Source organism: Sorex fumeus, unplaced genomic scaffold (assembly GCF_029834395.1).
Source record: "Sorex fumeus unplaced genomic scaffold, SorFum_2.1 ptg000024l, whole genome shotgun sequence".
Lineage (NCBI taxonomy): Eukaryota > Metazoa > Chordata > Mammalia > Eulipotyphla > Soricidae > Sorex > Sorex fumeus.
Window position 1 is genome coordinate 20,223,797 of NW_026606081.1, and position 12,292 is coordinate 20,236,088.

General features: G+C 42.9%; 1 protein-coding gene across 1 annotated transcript in view; it reads left to right on the top strand.

Moving 5' to 3' along the window:
- The window catches only part of EIF4E (eukaryotic translation initiation factor 4E), a 30,854-nt gene that overhangs the window by 5,189 nt on the left and 13,373 nt on the right, over window positions 1–12,292 (top strand). The window contains exon 2 of the mRNA XM_056114411.1: window positions 8,679–8,785. Within this exon, the coding sequence (XP_055970386.1) occupies window positions 8,679–8,785 (107 nt within the window). The remainder of the gene's footprint in view (window positions 1–8,678; window positions 8,786–12,292) is intronic.

A 12,292-nucleotide genomic window follows, 5' to 3' on the forward strand; every position in this document is an offset into this window, starting at 1 on the left:
AGTATCTTACAGTGATTTAGATTTTAAAATTCAGTGTTCGTAGAATATTGTCAGTTGAGGATTATTCCATGAAATATGCATCCACACATTTATAATTTCCTTTCTCTGCTAGAAATTCTGTCTTGTCTTCCCTTATCAATGGGGATACAGTTCAGGAATCCCAGTAGATGCCTGAAACCTCAGATAGTGCTGAATCTCGTACATAGTTTTGACAGAATTCGGGGTTTTTTTTCTTTCGTATTTTCCCTCCCTCCCTCCCTTCCTCCCTCCCTCCCTCCTTCTCTGCCCAACATGTAAGGCAAGTTGATCCCCACTAAAACTTAAAAGTGTACAGCCCAGGCCCACTAATATTTAATTAAGTTTGTTTCTGTTATTTTTTGTTGTTTTACCTCATTAATGTCCCAGACCTGATCAATGAAGTGTAAGTTCAACTCAGCCATGGAACTAGTGGGATAATACAGTGGGTGGGGCACTTGCCTTGTATGTAGACAACCCAGGTTTGATCCCGGGGCACCCTATATGGTCCCCTGAGCCCTCACTAGTAGTGATTCCTGAGCACAGTGGGTGTAGGCCTAGGGTCCCTAGAGTCATGGGGGTGGGGAGAATCCCTGTTGTGTAGGTTAAATTCAAGGTCTTTCTTTGATGTACACTGGATGGATTTTGATCTCTGTGTAGGATGCCAAGAGAAGTTAATACGTCTGTGTTTCCATATCATCATTCCGGTCCGATTCCTACTTCCCCACCTTGTTTCGGCTCGTTGGGCCATCCCTGACTGTGCTCAGGACTTACTCCTGGCTGTGATTGGGACAAGCTCCTGGCAGGCTTGGGGGTTAGCCGTGTGTAGGGCAAGTGCCCTACCCGCTGTACTGTTGTTCTGGCCCTGTCTCATATTTAGGCATTATTATAGAAAATAGTATTTAGTACTTATTTGCTTATATTTGGGGGCACCAATGTTCAAATGTAGGCCTTATGCATCTGGAAAAAGCATTTTCCCGTTGAGCTACATCCCTGGACCCCTAGCTTTTATTTTATTTACTTGTGCCTTTTGGGCCACATCCTAGAGGTGCTCAGGGCTTACTCCTGGTTCTGTGCATAGCAGCATCACTCTTGGCGGGCTTGGGGACCATATGCAGTGCCAAGGATTGAACCAGGGTCAGCGTCATGCAAGAGAAAAACCTTAACCACTCTTATGTCTCTGACCCTGCCCCTAGCTTTTTATTTTTAAGCTTTTGTCTTGAATTAGTAATACATTCATAATGATCTCTTGAAACAATGTGGTTAAAGCCTATTTAAACTTATTCTTTAAAAAATAATTTCAAATATATCAGACAGTAAGATTACTTAGGATTTCAACAGAAACCAGTTACATTGACTTATATTTAAAGCTTAAATAAATGAACCTGAAACAATTGGAATGCTGCCTAGTACAGGAAAAGAGTTTTGTTTGCTTGATTTTTAAGTCACACCTGGTGATTCTCAAGGGTCACTCCTGGCTCTGCATTCAGGAATCACTCCTGGCGGTACGCTGGGAAGACAAGGATCGAACCTGGGTCAGTGGCATATAAGGAAAGCACCTTAGTCACTGTACTATATGGCTCGAATTTTCCTTATGTAACTTGTGACTATATCTAAACATTTTGTTCACATACACAGGCAGCTATACTATATGATCAGTTTGATTATGTAAGTTTAAATTTTATCATAGGAAAGCCTATTGTATATTTTATTTACTTTTGAGGGTGGGATTTGGACCACCTCTGGTGATGGCTTGGGTTTCTCCTGGCTTTGCACTCCGGAATTATTCCTGGGACCATATGGGATGCCAGGAATTGCACTCAGGTCAGCTGTGTGCAAGGCAAGCCCTACTGTTCTGCGGTAGCTCTGCACCTCCCATTCCCCCTTGTATATTTTAAGTTTGAAGAGTAATTTTTTTCTTTTTTTTCTTTCTTCTTTCTCCTTTATTTCTTTGTCTCCCCTCCCTCCCTCCCTCCCTCCCTCCCTTCCTTCCTTCCTTCCTTCCTTCCTTCCTTCATCAAATTAAGCCTCTGCTCTGCTCCCATCCAGGTAGGTCATCTCTGATCAGCTTTAATGTTTTACATCTTTCCAGAGATTTGTGCACTAGCAAGTATTAATGTGACCAGACATTTTGGTGCGTAGTAATGGTGCTGAGGGGTGGGTAGTGCATGCTGGGAATGTAAGGATTTGAGGCCTTGAGCATTCTTGGCATGCAATATAGCCCTTTGAGTTGCATCTGAGGCCTTGTATATACCTATATTAAATATATTGGTTGAAGGGCATACCAGTGGTGTTTAGGGTTTGCTCCTGGACCTGCTCAGGGATCACCTGGGGGGGGGCAGGGTCGTATGTATGTGATGCTGGGGATCAATCAAATCAGGGTTAGCTTATATGCAAGGTAAGAGCCTTAGCAACTGCACTGTTGTGGCAGCCACTTTTTTTTTTAAGTGACCGATTCTTATTCCTGAGAAATTTAGTTTTTTGTTTTTGTTTTTTGAGGGGGCACACCCAAGCAATGCTCAGGGATTACTCCTTACTGCAGGCAGGAATCACTCCTGGCAGTGCTTGAGGTGGGGGTGGGGCATCATATGAGACACCCAGGTGGAACCTGGGTTTGCAAGGCAAAGGACTTACCCACTGTGCTATTGCTCCAGCCAGAGTAATTAGATTTTTTTTTTTTTTTGCTTTTTGGGTCACACCCAGTGATGCTCAGGGGTTACTCCTGGCTCATGCACTCAGGAATTGCTCCTGGTGGTGCTCGGGGGACCGTATGGGATGCTGGTAATCGAACCTGTGTGTCGGCCATGTTGGCTGCGTGCAAGGCAAACACCCTACCCGCTGTGCTATGGCTCCAGCCCTAATTAAGAAATCTTTTAAGACTGGTTTTGATCCCCAGTTTCTCAGAAGGTTGCCTGAGTGCCACCGGGAGTCATTCTGAGTCATTGCTGAGCCAGGAGTAAACCTCTGAGCATCATCAGATTGGCCCCCAAACAATAGCTACAACAAAAAGCTTTTGGGTGACACACAGAGCTGTGGTCAGGGCTTCCTGCAGGGATACTTCTGGTGGTGCAGTCAAAGTGGACAAGGCAAGCACCTTAGCTTCTATACTATCTCTGATCCCAGAACTTTAGATTGTATTTTTTATGTTTGTTCTTGGTCCACACCTGACAGTGCTCTGGAATCACTACTGGTGGGCTCGGACTCTGGGATGCTAGGGATCGTACTCTGGTCGGACTTAAGCAGAACACATGCCCTACTGGCTGTACCCTTGTGCAGAGCACATGCTCTATCTACCTGTTGTGCAGTTACTCTGGCCCCTTAGAAATTCATATTCTTGGTCCTTTTTCATAGTGACGTGGCTTTAACATGAATGACTTTTTGGCCATTCCCAGTGCTAGGTATTACTCTTTTTTTTTTTTTTTTAAGGGCTGTAGCGGTAACACAGCGGTAGGGCCGAGCTGGGTTCAATTCCTCTGTCCCTCTTGGAGAGAGCCCAGCAAGCTACCAAGAGTATCTCGCCCGCACGGCAAAGCCTCGCAAGCTACCCGTGACGTACTTGGTATGCCGAACACAGTAACAAGTCTCAAAATGGAGACGGTACTGGGCCGCTCAAGCAAATCGATGGACAACGGGAGGACAATGACAATGACAGTTTCTTTTAAAATTGCTTTCTAGGAAATGATCTTTTTTTAGATCATTGAACAGAATGAGCAAACTAAAAGGAGACTCAGTTTGGAGGCTGTGGGGACAGTTTAAGGTGTGAAATTCATCCCTGCTATGTCCAAGAAAGACCTTGAATTTAACCTACACAACAGGGGTTCTCCACCCCCCCCCCCCCCCCCATGACTTTTGATGTGATCCTGCTGGCCTCCACCAGGCCAAGCATTGCTGGCAGTTGTCCCAAGCAATGTGTGTGTATGTTGGGGGAGGGGGGTCTCTAGAAAGGAAACACAGTATTCCGGCTTTATTGTGATTGGGTGGGGCCAGTGCCTGCTCCTCCCAGGAGTGTCTTCAGCAGTGTCAGGCACTGTCTGAAACTTGGCTAGGGGCCACCGCTGACCACATTTGAGGTGCTTTGTAGACTCTCCATAATCATCATTTCCTAGAAAGCCAGTTTTAAGAGATAGGGTCATACTGCCTCTCTGCTTTTTTTAGTATGATTTTTCTATAATAAACTTTGTATACTTAGATTATTATGAAGAAAATTAAATATATTTGTGGTCCCAACAACTGGGTGTTTTCTAGTTAATGTAACTTGTGTATTTCTTAATACTTTGTCTCCCCCCCCCCCCTTTTTTTCCTTTGTTAATGCTGGGATTGGAACTGAACTCATTCATGTGAGGCATATTAAGGGACTATTTCAGGCTCTGTGCTCAGGCATCCGTGTGTACTGCTGGGCGTCAAACCAGGGTTGGCCATATGCAGGGCGAGCACTTTAGCCCTTGTACTGTCTCTCCAGCCCAACCTTGACTTGGTTTTTATGAACAGTTTTAAGTTCACAATAAGAATGAGTGAAACAGTATAACAGTATTCTGGTATATGCCCTATCCCATATGTCCAGAGCTTTCTCCAATTTCACCAAGTAGCACATTTGGTACAACTCATGGAATCCACATTGATAAGCCATCATCACCCCCAAGATCATAGATCACCAGCACCCCATAGGTTTGTTTCTTCAAACCCCATCAGGAGTGACCCTGAGCATACAAGTATGGTCCAGAAAAATCTAAAATAGTTTTTTTTTTTTTGGCTTTTTGGGTCACACCCGGCGATGCACAGGGGTTACTCCTGACTCTGCACTCAGGAATTACTCCTGGCAGTGCTCAGGGGACCATATGGGATGCTGGGAATCAAACCTGGGTCAGCCGCATGCAAGGCAAATGCCCTACCTGCTGTGCTATCACTCCAGCCCCTAAAAAAGTTTTTTGAGTTTTACAGTTTTGAAATTTAATAAGCTGAGGTAATATATTTAAAAACATGTAACCATAGGACTACTGCAGGGGTAGTTGGACAGGCTGAGCTTACACTTGGCTTGTCTGGGTTTGATAGTCATTGAATGGGTCCCTGGGCAACTTCAGCAGTTACCCCCCTGGACTTCTAAAATCAGAGTTGGAAGTAGCCCTGAAGCTACTTAAACTGGGAGTAGCCTTAAGCATTGCTGGGTGTGCTCAAAACCCAGCTCCCCCCCCCCCCCCCCAAAAGTCCACAAAGTGACCATTGTTTGACAGCAGCTGCTTAATAAATGTCACCTACCAAGTGGAAACTTGGTTTGGATGGAATGTGAAGATAGGTGTTAGCACCACTTTAGAAATTGTAAAGCAGGTTATAGCACTTAAACTTGTCATTCTATGTTTAATCTTGAGTTGTCAGTAAATGGCTTCCATTGCTCTCTGTGATTAAAGGTCCTTTGAGCCAAACCTGAGACGTTTCACCCTTTCATTCCAGCGTAATTTACTAATTCTGTCTTTGGTTTTACAATTTGTTTGTCTCAGTCTCTGGACTTAACATCTTTCCCATAAACTGCACCTGCACTACTTTTCATTTTGTGTGTTCTGTTCTACTGAAATGTGTGCTCGGTGAGTTTTAAGGCCTTTCACTCCCTGGTTGTTGGTGAGAATTGATGGGAGGGGAGCTCCTTGGCCCTCCTGGGCACTACTTGGGAATCTCTGTGCCCCCTGCACTCCCCTCCCCCAAAAAAGAGGAAGAGGGAAATTTTTTTTCTTTCTTTGGTTTTTGGGCTGCACTTGCCATGCTCAAGGGTTACTCTAGGCTCTACCCTTAGGGATCACTCCTGATGCGGTGTGGGGCCATATGGGGTGCTGGGAAACTGCGGTACTATTGCTCTGGCCCCAGAAAGTGTAATTTGCTCATACATGCAATTTTATAAATATTTATATAGAAATGTTTTAAAAATAATTCAATTGTTTAAAAAAATTCAATAATTTTTCTTTGAAAAAAGGTGTTTCCTACCTTTTTTCAAGGAAAAATCTTTAAATTGAATCCCTTAACTACAAATTTCCTGGTTGAGTTTCAGGTATACACTGTTTCAAAACTGTTCCCTTCAGCTTGTCCACTTGTATCCACCGCTATCCCTCTGACCTTCCTTCCACCCTGCAGCCTGCTTCTATGGCAGATACTTTACTCCCCCTGCCCCCAACTTTAGACACTGGTTTACCGTACTGTTGCCGGTAAGGTATCAAGCGTATCACTTTTTCTACTTTCAGCACTTAGTCCTGGTCCTGAGTGACTAGTTCCTTACCTGATCTTCCTACACCAGCCTCAACCCCTGACCCCTCCCCCACAAAAGCTGACAAGCTTCCTCTTAAGGACCAGTTGCTCTGCTCTATTGCCATTGGACACTAGTTATCCCTCTATGTTTCCTTCTATCCCACATGAGTGAGATCTTCTGTGCCTGTCCCTCTCCCTCTGACTCATTTCACTCGGTCTATATTCTTGCATGTATCAGCAGATTTCGTTGCCGCCACATGTTCCCCCCTTCACACCAACACTGGTGGTGGTTCTTTTTGATGAGGCCGTAACTTGTTTTGATTTGTATTTCCCTGATGATTTGATAAGTTTTTTTTTTGTTATCTCTTTTGTCCATTTTTGTATCTTTGAGGATGTTTCTGTTCATCTCTTATTTTTTTGGTGTGGTTGGATGTTTTTTCCTTGTGAAGTTCTACCAGTGCTTTATGTATCTTGGACATTAACCCTTTATCAGACGAGTGGTTGGCAAATAATTTTCTCCCAGTCTGTGGGCTATCTTTGTATTATGTCACTGTTTCCTTTGAGGTGCAAAAGCTCTTAATTTTATATAGTCACATTTGTTGAGCTTTGCTTCCCCTTAATTGGTTAGTGGCATTTCATCCTTAAAGGTGCCTCTAGTTTCAGTGTCATGGAGAGTTCTGTTTTTCTCTCTGTATCTTATGAATTCAGGTTTGATGCAGAGGTCTTTAATCCATTTTGATTAGACTTGTGTATGGCATTAGAAAGAGGTCTGAGGGTTTTTTTTTTTCTTCCATATGGTGACCAATTTTCCCAGCACCACTTGTTGAGGAGGCTTTTTCCTTGTTTCACTATATTTTTTGCTCCTTTATCCAAGAGTAACTGACCATATACCCAAGAGTTTCTCTGGGTTTTAAGTGCTATTCCACTGATCAGTGGGTCTGTTTTTATTCTAGTACCACTGTTTTAATTACCATTGCTTGGTAGTACAGTTTGAAGTTGGACAAAGTAATGCCTCTCATCTTTTTCTGGAGGATAGCTTTGGCTGTGGGCTTGGTAGGGGATGTTTGATCTATTTATTTGAAAGATGTCATGGTATTGTTACAGAGACTGCTCTGAGTCTGTATAATGTTTTGGTGAGTGGTGCCATTTTGAGGATGTTAAGGCTCCCAATCCATGAGCAGAAGTGTTTCCATTTCCTTGAGTCCTCTTTTGCAGTGTTCTGTAATTTCCTTTGTACAAGTCTTTCACCTCTTTAGTTAAACTTATTCCTAGGTACTTGGTTTTCTGAGGCCCAATTGTTACTGGGATTGTTTTTTAATTTAATTTATTGTTGTTGTTTTGGTTTGGGGGCTTACTCCCGGCTCTGCAGTCAGAAATGAATTCCGGCAGTATTCTGGGGACCTTATGGGGCCCAGGGATCAAACCCAGATTGGCTATGTTTCTGTGTTACTACTGCTTTTCCTTCTTGGCCCTTCCCAAAATCTGTGACTTTATGAAAAAATTGGTAAATTTGAGCCATCATTTCTTTGTGTTTTTTATTGGGGGGAAGTCACACCTGGTGGTTTTCAGGGCTTACTCCTATTTCTGTGCTCCTCAGGGATCACTTCTGATGGGCTCTCTGGGGACCAAATGGGGTGCTAAGGATCAAATCTGCTCAGCCTCGTGCAAGCAGGTACCCTCCCTGCTGTGCATAGCAAAAGATGTCAGTATGTTCAAGGGTCCCAAATTAATTCAGAATCAACTGTGGAATGAATCTGAGGTGTTTTTATATGTGTTCACCCAGCATGTTGTGTTCTCTGGTGAAAGGGGGTTCTGAGAGGGAAAAGTTTAAGGAACTTTGTTATGGATTATAACATTCTACATGATATTAAAATGTATAAAAGTCATAATATTTAAATTTCATAGAAGCTTTTGCTTTTCATGAAGAGATACTAAGGAGAACTTAGTGTGTTTTTTTTTAAAGAAAGATTGACTTGTGGTCTTTTGTGAAATGCTTTTGTAATTTCTCTTTAAAAGAATAATGGGTGTGTTCCGTTCTGGTTTTTGTTTTTGCTTTTGAGCCATACCTGGTGATACCAGGGGTTACTCTTGGCTCTGCTTTCAGGAATTACCCCTGGCAGTGTTTGGGGGACCATCTAAGGTGCTGAGGATTGAACCTGGGTCAGCCACATGCAAGGCAAGAGTCCTCCCCACTGTACTGTCTCTCAGACCTCTGGATGCTTTCCATTCTGAAAATAACCTTATTCCAACTTGGGGTGTCTTAATTCCTTTATTGTGCTTCATGGGTACCTCTTGTTGTCGTTCTTGGATGTGTAATTTTTTTTTCTTTAATAAAATTCTTCACTGAAGATTTAAAGACAATATTGGGCACATTGGACCAAGTTTAATTATTAATATGTATAAATTTAAAGTAGTGTTTTACTATTTTTTACTAGGAAACCACCCCTACTCCTAATCCCCCACCTACAGAAGAAGAGAAAACAGAATCTAATCAGGAGGTTGCTAATCCAGAGCATTATATTAAACATCCTTTGCAGAACAGGTAAGTGTTTGTGAAACATAGGTTTTCTGACATAGGCAGAAAGGTAAAGACTTAAAGAGAAAGTTGAGTAAGACTAGTGTTGGAAATATTTTAGGATAATAATTCCATTTCCCCTTGTATTACTAAGTCTGGCAAGCAGATTTTTTTCCTTTCAGAGAGGGGAACATGATAGGAGATTGGCTTAAAGTCACTCATTGGTGCTTGTTGAAATTAATTCTTGGTAAGGAGAAATGAGCTTAACAGGGCAGAATCTTCGAATAGAAGCATAGAGAGAAATTGGGTTTTTTTTTTTTTTCTTGAAAAATCACATCTGTGAAGTGTACAGAAACATAAATTATGTAGGTCAGGACAAAATGAAGGAGTAGTAATCAAGGGGGAAATGCCTTTAGGAGAAAGTGTTCAACAGAATATGTAAGCACTGAATAGAATGATAAAAAGCTGGTCATCGAATTGTATAAAGATAGAAAATCACAACCGAGTTAAAAATGATTTAAAACGTTCTTTCTAAATAGCAGACAGTTTAGAATGTAGATGATGACAAAGATCAGATAACTTTAAAAGGGTGAATAGAAAAGCTTAAAAAAAATGTTAATAGTCTTAGGGGCTGGAGAGAGAGTATAGCAGGTAGGCCAGTTGCAAAAGATTCCTGAATGTAGGGCTAGGATTAACCCCTGAGCAAAAGCGTGTCCCCCCCCCCCCCACCCCCGGTTTCTGGCAGTTCTTAGGGGTTACTCCTCACTTTGCACTCAGGGATCATTCCCGGTGGGGCAGGGGATGGGGTGTTGGGGGTTGAACTCGGGGCGACTGCATGCAAAGCGAGTATCCTATCTGCTGTCCTATTGCTACAGACCCAATATTAGGTTTCTTCTAGGTTAGTTGCTGTATGAAATCAGAAACCATATCCTAGAACACTTTATTAAAATTTACTGTGTTGAATGCAAATAGTTTGCATTTGAAATGGATCATTATCATGCATGATGTTGCAACACCACTGGCCTTTGGAGAATGTTTGAGTTAGTTGCTGGATCTCCTGAATGTTTAAACTTACGGTAAAGTGTCAGGAAAATACGACTCTTTGCTATCTGTCAGCAGAAATGTGAAGTTTTGTAAGTTGTTAAATTGGTGGTGTTTCATGTAGACTCATTTTTTTTCTTTCCCTTCTTTGTTGCTATTTCTGGGATGAATAGGGTCTACACAGAAGTTCATGGCTTTGTCATACTCTTTAGTTGTGATACACTCATTTATTTCAGTTACAGTGCTCAGGGTGGGGGGGTCACTGTGTTGTGCGACTGCTGTTCACCAGAGTGTTGTGGTGCCCCGAAGTCTGGATAGCAGAGCTGCTGCAGAGCTGCCGGGATCTCACTCAGCACATGAAGCTTTCCATATCCCCTTCTCCTCTTGCTGGTGCTGCAGTGACCGGGAGTCATACACATGCTTAGTTGTGTTGCCCACGCACATTCTGGTTGTCAAGCTTGCTGGAGGCCACAGTGGTCTCTGATGCGTGCTTGTGGCGCTCACACCGTTTATTTGTGATGTTCATACTCCCCTGCCACGCTAGAATTACTTGGAGTGGTAAGGACCACAGACAGCAGAGTTGCCAGCGTCTTCTTTGGCTCGTGTGACAGTACCAGGAGTCGAACTCATCTTTATAAACCAAACGCTTTAGATACAAAATCATCTCCTGGCCTTGAAGATCTCTTTTTTTCTTTTTCTTTAAAAGTTTCCTTTTAGGCCTTCACTACTTTGGGAAATAGCCATACTTATCATCCACTTTTTGCAGTAAAAATGGTGTTCCATTCCCCTCCCTCTCCTCCAAATTCCTGAAAACCCAACCCTCCTATTCCACCTGATAATTCAGTTGCTTTTGTTTGAGGATCTTTCTTGGATTGGGGGAGCGACAGTGTAGTGGAGGGATAAAAGTCAAAGCCTCACACTTATGAAGCATGTAGCCACAATTCTGGCCATGTGACACATTTTGGTATGTATCAGAACTTATTTTTGTGCAGCTGTAACTGGTGGACATTTAATGAAATTTGCTGTATCAAGGTGCTTCTATTTTCCTTTATGCAGTGTCACTGGTGATGTCAGATCAAACTCAGGGCTTTCTAAGTGTATGGTCTACGCTCTTCAGGGAGCGGGGCAGTGCCAGTCTGTTTGTTGAGTTATTTCCACTTCTTTGTGACCCAGGTTCTCTCCCAGGCATCACTTGGTCTCCTGAACATTACAAGGAGCAGTCCTATCCTCACAGTCAGGAATAGCTTCTGAACACTGCTGGGTATGACACCAAACCAAAGAATAGTATGTAAAGCTTAAATACAGTATAAAAAAAAACCATTTATACCCAATGCATTGAGTCTGAAATACCTTGGTATGAAATACAGGTATATGCTTTCAGTTGACTGTAACATAAAAGCAGTTTAACTAACAGTCACGCATTGTCATTCAGTCTAGTTTAAAGCACTACTTTATGTCAATGGATGCTTAAAAAAAAATGAAGATGCATGGGGTTGGAGTGATAGCACAGTGGGCCCAACCTGGCACATGCAATTCCTGGTATTTGATACCTGGCACCCCATATTGTCCTCTGAGCTCACCAGGAGTGATTCCTGAGCAGAGCCAGGGATAAGCCTTGAACACCATCTGGTGTGACCCAAAAATCCAAAATGGGAAAGTGGGGAGCATACTTGAAGCATTTATCAAAGAAAGGCCTCCATTTTGAACTGAATATAAAATTAGTTATTAGGGACAAAGATTACCAAACAGGAAATCTAAAGTTTTTAGTAAAGCAGAGAAACACATGAGGACGATCTAGAATTGAGTACCGGTTTAAAAAAATGGTAAGGAATATTATTATACCCATGAGCAAAGTTTTGAGGCATCTTAGAGAAAATATGGGTCAACAGTGAATTGGAAGTAGAACAGAGTAAGTTACAATCATTGTTTCAAGGGCATTTCTTCCCAATCTAATTGCATTAGTTCTTTTCCAAGGAGAATGAAGACCTATTTATTTACTTATTTCTAATTTACTGTAGTTAGGATAATGTGTTTACCTATGGTCTTGGTGTACATAGTTACCTCACCTCACCACCACAAAAATGTCTCAGGGGGCTGGAGAGATAGCACAGCAGATAGGGCGTTTGCCTTGCATGCAGCTGACCCGGGTTCGATTCCCAGCATCCCATATGGTCCCCTGAGCACTGCCAGGAGTAACTCCTGAGTGCAGCGCCAGGAGTAACCCCTGTGCATCGCTGGGTGTGACCCAAAAAGCAAAAAAAAAGAAAAGTCTCAGGCCCCCATGCTTGCCCCTGTGACCAAGGGCGCTCTTTATTTTTCTGTTTGTTTTGGGGCCACACCTATTGGTGCTCAGGGCTTATTCTCTTGTTTTGTTGGGGAGCCACAGCCAGCGGCGCTCTGGGCTTACTCTTAGAGATCAGGTCTGGCAAGATGAGAAGACAGGACCATATGTGGTGCTGGGTACAAGGAGCCCGTGTTGGCCGGCGCCTCGCC